The sequence below is a fragment of the Salvelinus namaycush genome, chromosome 3 (assembly GCF_016432855.1).
Source record: "Salvelinus namaycush isolate Seneca chromosome 3, SaNama_1.0, whole genome shotgun sequence".
Lineage (NCBI taxonomy): Eukaryota > Metazoa > Chordata > Actinopteri > Salmoniformes > Salmonidae > Salvelinus > Salvelinus namaycush.
Genome location: NC_052309.1, coordinates 34807710 through 34820693, shown reverse-complemented (window position 1 = coordinate 34820693; position 12984 = coordinate 34807710). Strand labels below are relative to the sequence as shown.

At 42.8% G+C, this 12984-nt stretch overlaps 1 protein-coding gene across 1 annotated transcript; it reads right to left on the bottom strand.

Moving 5' to 3' along the window:
• Window positions 1-204: 204 nt before the first annotated feature.
• LOC120044337 (BTB/POZ domain-containing protein KCTD7-like) lies at window positions 205-11016 on the bottom strand. Its single transcript, XM_038988953.1, has 4 exons — window positions 10621-11016; window positions 8314-8483; window positions 7896-8074; window positions 205-835 (listed from the first exon to the last, which is right to left on the bottom strand). Exons 1-4 carry the CDS (start codon window positions 10921-10923, stop codon window positions 459-461), a joined length of 1029 nt encoding a protein of 342 aa, XP_038844881.1. The 5' UTR covers window positions 10924-11016; the 3' UTR covers window positions 205-458.
• Window positions 11017-12984: the final 1968 nt, after the last annotated feature.

The following is a 12984-nucleotide window of genomic DNA, read 5'->3' as shown; positions in this document are numbered from 1 at the left end:
TCGCGACCATCAAAGTGGCTAACACAGAAACGCAAAGCGTAGAAAACATAATAGCATAAGTAAGAATTAAGCCAAAGGGACAGACAACACTGTAATCACAATATGAGATTAACTTGACCCTTTTCTGAAAAACTTGATGGTCCACAAGCTTGGATGAGCACAAAAAATCCCAGAGTTTAACACAATAAAACAGCCAATGATAGCCTAGGTTAATGCCGTTTATAAAAAAAGAAACAGAGGTCACAACTATTCAATAAGGAAACAGAACAACAACTGTCTGACTCAGCACTTCATAGGTTTCAGTTCTTGAAAAGGGGGAATAACATTGACAACCCTTTTTCTCTCTCAACCTGAGGGACCAGGAAGGAGATCAGTCAGCCTATTACGACACAAGTCCACCTCACAACAAAAAACACAGTGACAGACAGGAAGGGAGAGAGTTCTGTCTTCCCACTGCTTTACCACCATGTGATCTTGAACTCGTAGATTGGCCTCTTGCAGTAGTAGTGGTTGATGAGGTGTTTGTCGCAGACGCCGATGCATTGCTGGTCGGCAGTGATGCCGCGCTCCGCCAGGTCGCTGACAATGCAGTGGAGCAAGTCGTAAACATCCGCCACCGCCTCCCAGGGCCCGAACGACACATCCACCTCACAGTGGTGTTCGAACAGTTTGGCCTCGCTCTCCGTGCGCTCGAAGCGCAGTGAGTTGAAGAGTGGCCGCTCGTACGGCGTGATGGGCATCTCCTCCTTGTACACGCAGATCTTCAGCTTGGCGAAGCGCGCCTTCCTCTGCATGGCCCGCAGCTTGGCGATCTCCACGATGCGCTCCAGATTATCTGGAAACAATACAAGGGATAACTTACTTCACTCCAGTCCAAGTTTTTCCAAAATACACTGCTCAAAAAAATAAAGGGAACACTTAACTTCTACTTCCACACAATCCCGGATCCGGGAGCACCCCCATCAGTAAAAAAGCTGACTAGCATAGCCTAGCATAGCGTCACAAGTAAATACTAGCATCTAAATATCATTAAATCACAAGTCCAAGACACCAGATGAAAGATACACATCTTGTGAATCCAGCCATCATTTCTGATTTTTAAAATGTTTTACAGGGAAGGCACAATATGTAAATCTATTAGCTAACCACGTTAGCAAAAGACACAACTTTTTTTACTCCACCATTTTTTTCCTGCATAGGTAGCTATCACAAATTCGACCAAATAAAGATATAAATAGCCACTAACCAAGAAACAACTTCATCAGATGACAGTCTGATAACATATTTATTGTATAGCATATGTTTTGTTAGAAAAATGTGCATATTTCAGGTATAAATCATAGTTTACCATTGCAGCCACCATCACAACTCTCACCAAAGCGACTAGAATAACTACAGAGAGCAACGTGAATTAACTAAATACTCATCATAAAACATTTCTGAAAAATACACAGCATACAGCAAATGAAAGACAAAGATCTTGTGAATCCAGCCAATATTTCAGATTTTTTAAGTGTTTTACAGCGAAAACACAATATAGCATTATATTAGCTTACTACAATAGCCAACCACACAGCAGCATTGATTCATGCACGTTAGCGATAGCGAATAAACCAGCAAAAGATATTACATTTTTGACTAACCTTCTCAAAACTTCATCAGATGACAGTCCTATAACATCATATTACACAATACATATAGAGTTTGTTCGAAAATGTGCATATTTAGCGGCACAAATCGTGGTTATACAATGAGAAAAGTAGCCAGGATGCCAACAATATGTCGGGAGAAATCATGGGAGAGGCACCTAATCTAATCGATAACTAATCATAAACTTGACTAAAAAATACAGGTTGGACAGCAAATGAAAGATACATTAGTTCTTAATGCAATCGCTGTGTTAGATTTTTTAAATTAACGTTACTACAACATACAGCGTGCGTTAAAGCGAGACCGCACCTAGATTATTGGCAGAATATCTGTTCTACATTTTTCAACAGAACAACGAATTAACATCATAAATACTTCTTACTTTTTGATGAACTCCCATCAGAATCTTGGGAAAGGTGTTCTTTGTCCAAAAGAATCGTTACTCGGTTGTAGAATGTCGTCTACAACGTTGGAATTAGCAGTAAACATTAGCCATGTGGGCAAGACGTGCCCAACTCCCTAAAACGCAGGACAAATAAATATCCGAAAATCGCAATATACCGATATAAACTGATATAACTCGGTTTAATATAACAACATTATGATGTCTTTAACACCTATAACGAATAACAACAGAGCCGGATATATCTAAGGCCTATAACCGGAGCGTTCTAGAGCCACAGCCAGAGGTCCTTCCTGCGTCAGAGCGAAGTGAACAAAGACCGGACCCTACGTTCCCAGGCCATTTATAACCTCTCAGTTCTGCCTAGCAACTCCATTTCAATTCTCACTATTCGCTGACACCCAGGGGAAGACGTATGCAGTGCATCTCAACCAATAGAAGACAGGCAGATTTATAAACAGATCTCAGAACAGCAAGCAGATTTCAGCATTCTCACATCCTCATAGGAAAATTGCTCTAAGTCCAGTTCTGTTTTACTCACAGATATAATTCAAACGGTTTTAGAAACTAGAGTGTTTTCTATCCAATAGTAATAATAATATGCATATTGTACGAGCAAGAATTGAGTACGAGGCAGTTTAATTTGGGAACTAAATTATTACAAAGTGCAAATAGCACCCCCTATTGACAAAAGGTTAAACAACACAATGTAACTCCAAGTCAATCACACTTCTGTGAAATCAAACTGTCCACTTAGGAAGCAACACTGATTGACAATAAATTTCACATGCTGTTGTGCAAATGGAATAGACAAAAGGTGGAAATTATAGGCAATTAGCAAGACACCCCCAATAAAGGAATGGTTCTGCAGGTGGTGACCACAGACCACTTCTCAGTTCCTATGCTTCCTGGCTGATGTTTTGGTCACTTTTGAATGCTGGCGGTGCTTTCACTCTAGTGGTAGCATGAGACGGAGTCTACAACCCACACAAGTGGCTCAGGTAGTGCAGTTCATCCAGGATGGCACATCAATGCGAGCTGTGGCAAAAAGGTTTGCTGTGTCTGTCAGCGTAGTGTCCAGAGCATGGAGGCGCTACCAGGAGACAGGCCAGTACATCAGGAGACGTGGAGGAGGCCGTAGGAGGGCAACAACCCAGCAGCAGGACCGCTACCTCCGCCTTTGTGCAAGGAGGTGCACTGCCAGAGCCCTGCAAAATGACCTCCAGCAGGCCACAAATGTGCAAGAAAAATAGCTTTTTATCCAAAATTGATTTCTCAAGCAATAATTTTGCTTGGACTGTCTGGGAGTGGTCTGAGTGAGGGACTAATTGGAGTGGCCTAATGGGAAGGATACGTAACCTGAAAACTAGCTGTTATTGGTAGAGAGGTTTAAACGCTTTTCGTTATTAACTTATAGAGCTTGGTGATGTCACCAGGCAAGCCAAAACCCCACCCATGTAAAACCTGCTGATTAGAAGGTCCTTTGTAAAATGTACACTACATGCCCAAAAGTATGTGTACACCTGCTCAACAAACATCTCATTCCAAAGTCATGGGCATTAACATAGAGTTGGTCCCCCCTTTGCTGCTATAACAGCCTCCACTCTTCTGGGAAGGCTTCGCATTGGATCAGGTATTCCCAAACTGGGGTACACGCCATTGCCGTCAGGGGTACGCCAAATAAAAATGACGTTTTTTTTCTCCCCTGAGTAGCCTCGTTTCACTGCCAAAAATAAAATGAAACAATCTAGTGTTCAGCGAAATAACAACAATGTCAAATACAGGTAGCCTAGTCAAATAATTAACATTCAATCACATTACTCTCTCACGGGAAACCTTCACTCTAGTGCAGACATTTAGAAAAGAAACATGACAATTTGAAAAATAAGCCACAGGAGTTTTTTGAGCGAGAATAAAGACGACTTTCGAGTAGTAAGATGTATAAAACCAACAGATACCATTAATAAGAAGGGGCTAGAAGCGTCTTATATGGTGAGCTACCGAGTGGCTAGGACAGGCAAGCCCCATACTATTGTGGAGGACTTAATTCTTCCTGCTTCCGCGGATATGGCTGGGACAATGCTGGGGGAAAAGGCCAAAAAACTATACAGACAATGCCTTCATCAAACAACACTGTTTCACGATGCATCAGTGGCATGGCAGGAGATGTTTTGAAACAATTACTGCTTCGCATACAGGCCAGTGAATTATATGCGTTACAGCTGGATGAGTCAACAGACGTGGCGGGCCTGGCACAACTCCTGGTATATGTCCGTTACGTTTATGGGGGGTCAATTAAGGAAGACATCCTCTTCTGCAAACCAGGACAACATGAGAGGATATTTTTAAAGTACTGGACAGCTTTGTGACATCAAATGGACTTTGGTGGTCAAGATGTGTTGGTATCTGTACTGATGGCACAAAAGCCATGACGGGGAGACATAGTGTAGGGGTAACGCACATGCAAGCAGTTGCTCCCGACGCAACTTGGGTACGCATCCACCGAGAGGCTCTTGTTGCCAAGGTAATGCCTGACAGCTTGAAAGACGTTTTGGACACTACAGTGAAAATGGTTAACTTTGTTAATACAAGGCCCCTGAACTCTCGTGAATTTTCTGCATTATGCAATGATATGGGCAGCGCTTGTAACACTTTTACAACATACAGAAAGAAGTGAGCTGGTTATCAAGTGGCAAAGTATTGACACGTTTTTTTGAATTGAGATACAGGCTTAAAGTTTTCTTCACTGACCATAATTTTCACTTGTCTGACCGCTTGCATGAGGACGAGTTTCTCACACGACAGACCTATCTGGATGATGTTTTTTCTCACCTGAATATAAGATTACAGGGACTCTCCGCAACTATATTCAATGTGCGTGACAAAATTGAGGCTATGATTAAGAAGTTGGAGCTCTTTTCTGTCTGCATTAACAAGGACAACACACAGGTCTTTGTATCATTGTATGATTTTTTTGTGTGCAAATGAACTCAAGCTTACGGACAATGTCAAATGTGATATAGCGAAGCACCTGAGTGAGCTGGGTGCGCAATTACGCAGGTACTTTACCGAAATGAACGACACAAACAACTGGATTCGTTATCCCTTTCATGCCCTGCCTCCAGTCCACTTACCGATATCTGAAAAAGAAAGCCTCCTCGAAATTGCAACAAGCGGTTCTGTGAAAATTGAATTTAATCAGAAGCCACTGTCAGATTTCTGGACAGGGCTGCGCTCAGAGTTTCTTGCCTTGGCGAATCGCGCTGTTAAGACACTGATGCCCTTTGCAATCACGTACCTATGTGAGAGTGGATTCTCGGCCTTCACTAGCATGAAAACTAAATACAGGCACAGACTGTGTGGAAAATGATTTAAGACAGACTCTCTGTTTTTAGCATCCTTTCAAGCACACCCTTGTCATTAATCTGTGGTGAGTTATTCACAATTTTTTATGAACAAATAAGGTTTAATATGTAAGATGGCTAAATAAAGAGCAAAAGTATTGATTATTATTATATTATTATTTGTGCCCTGGTCCTATAAGAGCTCTTTGTCACTTCCCACGAACCGGGTTGTGACAAAAACACTCATTGTTATTGTACGCTGTAGCTTTAAGATTTCCCTTTACTGGAACTAAGGGGCTGAGCCCGAACCATGAAAAACAGCCCCAGACCATTATTCCTCTTCCACCAAACTTTACAGTTGGCACTATGTATTCGGGCAGGTAGCGGTTCTCCTGGCATCCGCCAAATCCAGGTTCGTCCGTCGGACTGCCAGATGGTGAAGCATGATTCATCACTCCAGAGAACGCATTTCCAATGCTCCAGAGTCCAGGCGGCGAGCTTTACACCAATCCAGCCGACGCTTGGTACGGTGATCTTAGGCTTGTGTGTGGCTGCTCGACCATGGAAACCCATTTCTTGAAGCTCCCGACGAACAGTTATTGTGGTTACATTGCTTCCAGAGGAAATTTGGAACTCGGTAGTGAGTTGTGCTCTCGCTCTCTGGCATCATCACGATGGCAGAGAGTGGGCGCCCATAGACCCATTCATGCAATTAGTATGGGAGGACGAGGCTCAAAGAGAAAGAGCGATAGATAGGAATAGAAAGAAAGAAAGAGCGAGAGAGGCATCAGCGTAGGATTAATCACATGCTAGTCTCTCATCTGCCTGTCTGCCTGTTTCTATCTCTGCCTAACCCAGCCCCTGGTGGGAGACACATTGTCTGTTTCAAAGGCAGTATTCCAGAGATTTCCTGTTTAAAAAAGCTAAGATGGGGATGAAAAGATGGATAATAGTTTCTATGGACCACCTGGGTGTAATGACTTTATGGTGCCTCCTATTACACCCATAAAAATGCATTATAACATTTGCTAAGCATTTATAAAAGTATATATGAATTCATAACTGCATAGAACATATTCTAGGGTGTCCACCCACTCTGTGCAGAGCGCTTTGGTGATGACATTTCACTTCCTTATGTTATAAAATAAATTTTTACAAAGACAAATTAGTTCTGAATCATTCAGTGGGGTCTTTCTCTAACATACACTACATGGCTAAAAGTATGTGGACACCTGCTCGTTGAACATCTCATTCCAAAATCATGGGCATTGATATGGAGTTGGTCCCCCCTTTGCTGCTATAACAGCCTCCACTCTTCTGGGAAGGCTTTCCACTAGATGTTGGAACATTCAGCCACAAGAACATTAATGGGTTTGAAGTCAGGGCTCTGTGCAGGCCAGTCAAGTTCTTCCACACAAATCTCGACAAACCATTTCTGTATGGACCTTGCTTTGTACACGGGGTATTGTCATGCCGCAACAGGAAAGGGCCTTCCCTAACCTGTTACCACAAAGTTGGAAGCACAGAATCGTCTAGAATGTCATTGTACGCTGTAGAGTTAAGATTTCCCTTCACTGGAACTAAGGGGCTGAGCCCGAACCATGAAAAACAGCCCCAGACCATTATTCCTCTTCCACCAAACTTTACAGTTGGCACTATGCATTTGTGCAGGTAGTGTTCTCCTGGCATCCGCCAAACCCAGATTTGTCCGCCGGACTGTCAGATGGTGAAGCGTGATTCATCACTCCAGAGAACGCATTTCCACTGCTCCAAAGTCCAGGCGGCGAGCTTTACACCACTCCAGCCGACGCTTGGTACGGTGATCTTAGGCTTGTGTGTGGCTGCTCGACCATGGAAACCCATTTCTTGAAGCTCCCGACGAACAGTTATTGTGGTGACATTGCTTCCAGAGGCAGTTTTGAACTCGGTAGTGAGTGGTGCAAACGAGGACAGACGATTTTTATGCGCTTCAGCATTCGGCGGTCCCGTTCTGTGAGCTTGTGTGGCCTATCACTTCGCGGCTGAGCCTTTGTGGCTCCTAGATGTTTCCACTTCACAATGTCAGCACTTAAAGTTGACAGAGGCAAATCTAGCAGGACAGAAATTTGACAAACTGACTTGTTGGAAAGGTAGCATTCTATGACGATGCCACGTTGAAAGTCACTGAGCTCGTCAGTACAGGCTAATGTTTGTCAAAGGAGATTGCATGGCTGTGTGCTCAATTATATACATCTGTCACCAACAGGTGTGGCTGACATAGCTGAATCCACTAATTTGAAGGGGTGTCCACATACTTTTAGCCATGTAGTGCATTTTCAACCAGCAACTATCAGGAAGTAACACTGATCACATTTTTTGACACTTTTAAAGTGTTAGTTTCCTCATCTGTTGTCCAATATGATACAACACAGGAAAACAGAATTTTGACTGCACTGGGCCTTTACACATAAGCAACCATATGCAATAGGGTTAGCGGGTGAAAGTAGAGTGCCAGTTACCCTTGTAGTAGGGCAGGAGGTCGAGGAAGGCCTGGCGGACTTTCTCTCCTGTGAGTGGCTGAGTGTCCTCCAAGCTGTCTAACAGTGGACCAATAGCATAGTACAGGGCCTCCCTGTGTACCGCCCTCACATGATCCCTCTGAGGTAGCTCGCCCTCGCGCAGGAAGTTCAGGATGTCCCTATACAAGGAACATGCAAACACACACGGTTTTGAGTTGAAATTGCATCCACCATCCTTCATCATCTGTTCATTCAACCTTGTCTAGACATGGATAGCCCACCTTGCCATTTTGTCAGTCAACCTGTTAATGGTGCTTTCATGTCAAAAGTGTTGTAGAATAAGGGTCTGGCATGCTCACTCACTATTATTAACATGTAAAAAGCATGTTTTGCCGCAGGCTATTTGAAGAGTGCTCACCTGAAATATGCCCCATCCCGGTCAATGAAGAAGCGACCTTCAGCATCACGTGGGATGTGATGGCGTCCACTGAACATGGCGGCGAGCATGGTGTCTTCATAGCGCCGTAATGTGGACAGACGGGTGGTGAAGAAGGTGCCACCCACATTGAGAGAAATTACCTCAGGAAACTACGAGTGATTGGAAAAAATCAGGACAGTGCATTATCCATTTTGGAAGGTCTGTGCATAAAATACAGTAAATGTTATTATTATTTTTTTTTTTTTAAAGGTGGATTCCATTAGATACCATAATCATGAATTCATTTTATTTTATTTTATTACTTTTATATAACATCAGACCAATTTTACTAAACGTTTTCAAATGTGACAAGTGCAAATACAGAACTCATCAACAATAAATAACTATTGTCATTGTCTTTTTTTTCTTCGATCACCTCTAATCTTGGGGCTCCCGAGTGGCGCAGTGGTCTAAGGCACTGCATCTCAGTGATAGAGGCGTCATTAGTGTGCTAGTTCGATTCCAGGCTGTATCACAACCGGCCATGATTGGGAGTCCCATAGGGCGGCGCACAATTTGCCCAGCATCGTTCGGGTTAGGGTCGGGTGTCATTGTAAATAAGAATTTGTTCTTAACTGACTTGCCTAGTTAAATAAGGTTTAAATACGATTTTTGCAGTTGCTTCACAGTAGCCAAATAAATAAATATATATATACACACATACAGTACCAGTCAAAAGTTTGGACGTACCTACTCATTCAAAGGGTTTTTCTTTATTAGTACTATTTTCTACATTGTAGAATAATAGTGAAATAAATCAAAACTATGGATTCATGTAGTAACCAAAGAAGTGTTAAATCAAAATATATTTTAGATTCTTCAAAGTAGCCACCTTTTGCCTTGATGACAGCTTTGTATTTGTTTATTCTTTTTATTTAACTAGGCAAGGCAGTTAAGAACAAATTCTTATTTACAATGACGTCTTACCCCGGCCAAACCCTCCCTTAACCCGGACGACGCTGGGCCAATTGTGCACCGCCCTATGGGACTCAAGATCACAGCCAGTTGTGATACAGCCCAAGATCGAACCCGGGTCTGTAGCGATGCCTCTAGCACTGCGATGCAGTGCCTTAGACCACTGTGCCACTGTTTAACACTTTTTTGGTTACTACATGATTCCATATGTGTTAATTCATAGTTTTGAGGTCTTCACTATTATTCTACAATGTAGAATATAGTCAAAATACAATAGTAAAAATAAAGAAATACCCTTGAATGAGTAGGTGTGTCTAAACAAATAAAACCCACAAATGTTGTTTACTTGATAGCTACCTACACAAATAGCTATCTCGAATAAATGTGTTATTAACAAGATAAAAATGTATTAAAAGACTTAAAAGCAATACAAATAAAGTTGTCCAGTAGGCATCTACATATATATTTAAGCAATAAGGCACAAGCGGGGGTGTGGTAATATGGCCAATATACCACGGCTAAGGGCGGTTCTTTAGCACGACGCATCGCGGAGTGCCTGGACACAGCCCTTAGCCATGGTATCAGCAATAAGAGGATGGGATTACTGCTAAGGATATTATAATCACAAGGCGGATATCGACCAGACATATTGGGCCCATCATCAAAAGTGACAGTCATTAGACATGACACTATAGGCAAGGGTTTCCCTTTACACGATTCAAGATCAATCCCAGTGAGGGGCTGTCACAGAAAATAAGAGCCAATTGGGCTATCCCTCTGTGTGGGTGGTGAACCAATCGTGGTAAAGACCACACCAGAAGAAGAAATACATGGGCAGCGTTCAGTACGTGTTTACGTTCTGGAACGTTCAACTGAACGGAAACAGTGCTGTACTGAAGACCAGTTGAAAACAGGGCAGGGTTGGGTTGTGGAACGCTGTGAGCATGGCCACTGGCCTTTAAATAAGTAACTTATTGCTTCAAGCCACACCTCACCACACATCAAACGGTAGCAAACGTATCTCAAAGTCTGTTCAAGAACGTACAATAATGTTTTGGGGAAACGTGTCGTTCAGTACAACCCGTTCCGCAACGTAGCAAGCGTTCAAACGAACTGAACGTACCTACGTTGCCTGTGGAGACGGATCCATATAATTTACAGTTTCTTTCTGATCTATCTAAAAAACAATGCTGAATTGTACAGAAAGGGTGCAAAGATAATGAGATTCTCAGCGATAACGACGTCTATATAGCCATTGAACTCACATCCTAATTAAGCACCTTTAGTCACAAAGGTCCCTGGATAAACAACAACAAACGCCCATCTCCTCACCTCTGGAGATGGCGATGCGTTTAACGTGGTGCTGAGAGACTTGCCCAGATTTAGGTTCGGTGCGGGAGTGGATGGCTTTCGGAAATCACCCTTCACAGAGCCTGCACTAGACATTGCATCGCCTGGTTTATCAGCCTCACTAGCGGTTGAAAAAACCACCATTACTCTCGACTGAGGGAGTGCTCGCCTCTCCTGAGCGAACCCCCTTAACCGCGAAGGAGCCACGGGTAAAGGGCTGGACATGTTGAAAGAGAGCGGCGGTCGTTCTCCATTGGAAGCCTCGTCAGATCCATACTGCTGCATGCACACACACCAGTTCTGTGAGTGGCCAGTGCATCCGGTGAACTCAAATCAATCACCAAGGATAAAGCACAATCCACGTTTGATTGTAAGGGATGACAGGACAACACTGTAATCAACCTAGGGGTGGTACGTGTCAGCTGATAGGGACATTTACAGTATGGTATGAGATAATAGTCCCCTTTACCTACTTTGCGTGTACTCCCATTAACGCCCTCTGTCTGACATATTGCAATAAGGCAGCTTGGAGTAGAAATGTCTCCAGGGAGAAACACACGTTACGCCAACTGAGCGTGTTCTGTACAATAGCCTATGGGTTGCTTAGCCTACGTTTAATTCGTAGTTTATATCCTTTCAAGTATTCCGATTATGCGTATGTTACACTGAAAATGAGACTAACCAATGAAAACCGTGATTTTATACCGACAAAAAACAACACACCTTTCAAGAAGATTGTAAATGCATAATAAACTCAATAATACATTTGCGGGCTCCAGATAGCACGACAAAGTTCCGTTATAATGTAACCCAAGTCAAGCGTGATAATATCAGAGATGCTCTATATCCCTCAAACTCAACTGTGGACCTCGAAGCCGGTTCCACTGCATTTTTCATCGTTCCCCTCTAATCAGGGACTGATTTAGACCTGGGACATCAGGTGTGTGCAATTATTTATCAGGTATAACAGAATGCCAGCAGGCTGCAGACCTCGTAGGGTTATGCCGCGTTCAAAACCTTCTGGGAACTTGGAAAAGTACGAGGTCAAATTATGACTTCAGTGATCTTCAGGTCGCAGCACTAAAAAGAGGCCCAAATTCCCGAGTTGGAATTCCGATTTGGATGACCGTTCAAATCATTTTTTCCCAGTCGGAGCTTGTTTTTATCCAGTTCCCTGTTTTGAACGCACTGAAGTTGGAGATTTCAGAGTTCCTAGTTGTTTTGAACACGGCAATAAGAGTTGAGTACCCCTGCTCAAAAGCGGTGCGCGCAAATTGGTGGCAAAACAAGGGGGAGTTCTTATAGAACGCCAGAAAAAAAGCCTATTTACATGTTGCTTATGAGTGAATTTCACACTAATTTTTGATTATAATTAAATTTTAAGGCTCTTATGAATATCCTGCTTAATATAATGTGTGTCATCATCGCAAATGAACTGCATTATTCTTTCTTTTTTTTAAACCACTTCAACCAGTAAAATGGCTCTTTGGCTAGCTTGTGCTACAAGCTACAGCCTATATTAATGAGCGTTAGCATTCTAGCTAACTGCTGCATCCAAAATAGTGTAGCGATCCGCCCAGACAGCTGTGTTATGCTATTAGTTGGTTGTGTTGTACTTACCAGTACCCAGTGTTCGCGGGGTCCGACATGCCAATCAACCTGCTATCTGCCAATCACGGGAATGCTCTGATGCCGGGCATCCTGGTGGAGTGGCGGCGGGGGGCGATTGCAAGTTAAGACCATGTTTACCCATTGTTCTCTTACGTATGGTTTTCACAAGAGAAGGTCACAGTTGTTTTATAGGGTATCTTTCATTTATTTGGCGTGGGCTACGGCCAAACAGTAGCCCGTTTGTAGTTGGGTTAATAAACCTTAACCAAATCCATTGTCCCTTTATGATCTAGCCAGGTCATTACAATAGTTATTTTTCAAAGATCAAAAACAAATATAGTCTTAGCAACTGTTTCAAGCAACAATCAAAATATCACTGTAAGCGTATGAGAACCCCCCAAAAATATTTTCTTTGGAAGTCACGAAGATCTAGGCAATGTTGAATGGGTGTAGATGGTGAGGGCTTTCTTACTGCTGCCAAGAGTCGCACGCATCTGTGCGTGATGCCAGTGTCTCATGAACTGGAAAAGGGTCTAATGGGGAGATGGTCTTGTATGGAGCGAGATAGCTGCCAAAAGGTTGAATGTATGTATCGTTAGGATCGTAAAAAAATCTATAAGTAAATTATGATCGTAAGAAAAGCCATGCGTGAAACATGAAATGTAAACGTTACATTTGATATGTACACTTACAAACCCTATGTTTCGACTATGAATTAACATTTACACGTTCAAT

What these genes read in the sequence shown, in the direction of transcription:
- LOC120044337 (XM_038988953.1), bottom strand. Translation starts at nt 10,923, where the DNA reads ATGCAGCAGTATGGATCTGACGAGGCTTCCAATGGAGAACGACCGCCG. An exon ending in ACGCATCGCCATCTCCAGAG is followed by an intron (nt 8,484 to 10,620) that starts GTGAGGAGATGG and finishes AATCACTCGTAG; the next exon opens with TTTCCTGAGGTAATTTCTCT. An exon ending in CCTCCTGCCCTACTACAAGG is followed by an intron (nt 836 to 7,895) that starts GTAACTGGCACT and finishes TATTGTTTCCAG; the next exon opens with ATAATCTGGAGCGCATCGTG.